The sequence below is a fragment of the Hordeum vulgare genome, chromosome 4H (genome assembly GCF_904849725.1).
Source record: "Hordeum vulgare subsp. vulgare chromosome 4H, MorexV3_pseudomolecules_assembly, whole genome shotgun sequence".
Lineage (NCBI taxonomy): Eukaryota > Viridiplantae > Streptophyta > Magnoliopsida > Poales > Poaceae > Hordeum > Hordeum vulgare.
The window spans coordinates 555,613,846-555,615,207 of NC_058521.1; the positions used below are offsets into that span (position 1 = coordinate 555,613,846).

The following is a 1,362-nucleotide window of genomic DNA, read 5'->3' on the forward strand; positions in this document are numbered from 1 at the left end:
CTATCATTTTAAATGGAGCACTAGTTACAGAAGGCTCTATCGATTAAACATTCAGAGTGCGTTCAATGATTAGACCGCGCTAGTCAATCTGTGGAGGTTGCATCCATACGATCGTTCGAACCGCGATCTCATATGTTAGTTAATTAACACGACAATCATTCTTCTCTATCTAATATGCTAGCTACATTCCTATTTAAGCATCACCATTGTCGCAATCATTCCTCACATCTAAATCCACTCTCGCTCGCCACAATATCTAGCAAGCTAGCTAGCTGCAAGAGAAGCTCAATCATCTCTCCCTGTTTCTGGGACTCGAGAGCAGAAGGATGGCAGCTGGGATGCGCTTCCTGCAGCTATTCGCCGCCGTTCTCGCGTTCTGCTTCGCGCCGGCCAAGTCCAATTGGATCCCGGCCACCGCCACCTTCTACGGCGGCGCTGACGGTTCCGACACAATGGGTAAGCTAGCTAACCAAGCCTTAATTCTGACTTGCTCCGGCAGAATCAATCTTCCCAATATTACTCATCAGTTCAACACAATGGGTACTATTTATGATACGGGTGCAATGCAATGCTTGTGTGCGTGTCTGAATGTCTTTGCATGTGCAATGTGCAGGTGGAGCGTGTGGGTACGAGAACCTGTACAACGCGGGGTACGGGATCAACAACGTGGCGCTGAGCACGGCGCTGTTCAATGACGGCGCGTCATGCGGGCAGTGCTATGTCATCATCTGTGATACCAGCAAGTCGGATATGTGCAAGCCCGGAACCTCCATCACCGTCTCGGCCACCAACTTCTGCCCTCCCAACTGGGATCTCCCCAGCGACAACGGTGGGTGGTGCAACCCTCCCCGTCACCACTTCGACATGTCGCAGCCTGCCTGGGAGAACATCGGCATTTACCGTGCTGGCATCATCCCCGTCTTCTACCAGCAGGTCAAGTGCTGGAGGCAGGGTGGCGTGCGGTTCACCATCAATGGCTTCAACTACTTCGAGCTAGTGTTAGTAGCCAACATTGCCGGGAGTGGGTCGATCAAGAGCATGTCGGTGAAAGGGACCAACACCGCATGGATTCCGATGTCCAGGAACTGGGGTGCCAACTGGCACTGCCTCTCGGGGCTGGTGGGGCAGGCGCTCAGCTTCGCCATCACCTCCACCGGCGGCCAGTACCTCGTCTTCCAGGATGTCGTGCCGGCCTGGTGGCAGTTCGGACAAACCTTCACCACCTGGCGCCAGTTCGACTACTAGAACAAACATGCACTACTAATACCATCAAACCATTTCCAGACATATATATCTATAATGTTACCGACGAGATGTCATTGTGTATGTAATTTCTCATTTGTACGTATATATGATTGTTTA

The 1,362-nt window shown here is 51.7% G+C and overlaps 1 protein-coding gene across 1 annotated transcript; it reads left to right on the forward strand.

Moving 5' to 3' along the window:
• Positions 1-243: 243 nt before the first annotated feature.
• On the forward strand, positions 244-1,362 carry LOC123446989 (expansin-A19-like). Its single transcript, XM_045123538.1, has 2 exons — positions 244-456; positions 614-1,362. The coding sequence occupies exons 1-2, from the start codon at positions 327-329 to the stop codon at positions 1,243-1,245; spliced, it is 762 nt and encodes a 253-aa protein (XP_044979473.1). The 5' UTR covers positions 244-326; the 3' UTR covers positions 1,246-1,362.

Excerpts from the sequence above, each read along its gene's own strand:
- LOC123446989 (XM_045123538.1), top strand. The coding sequence starts at position 327 with ATGGCAGCTGGGATGCGCTTCCTGCAGCTATTCGCCGCCGTTCTCGCG. Across the intron at positions 457-613 it reads TGACGGTTCCGACACAATGG|GTGGAGCGTGTGGGTACGAG; the intron begins GTAAGCTAGCTA and ends TGCAATGTGCAG.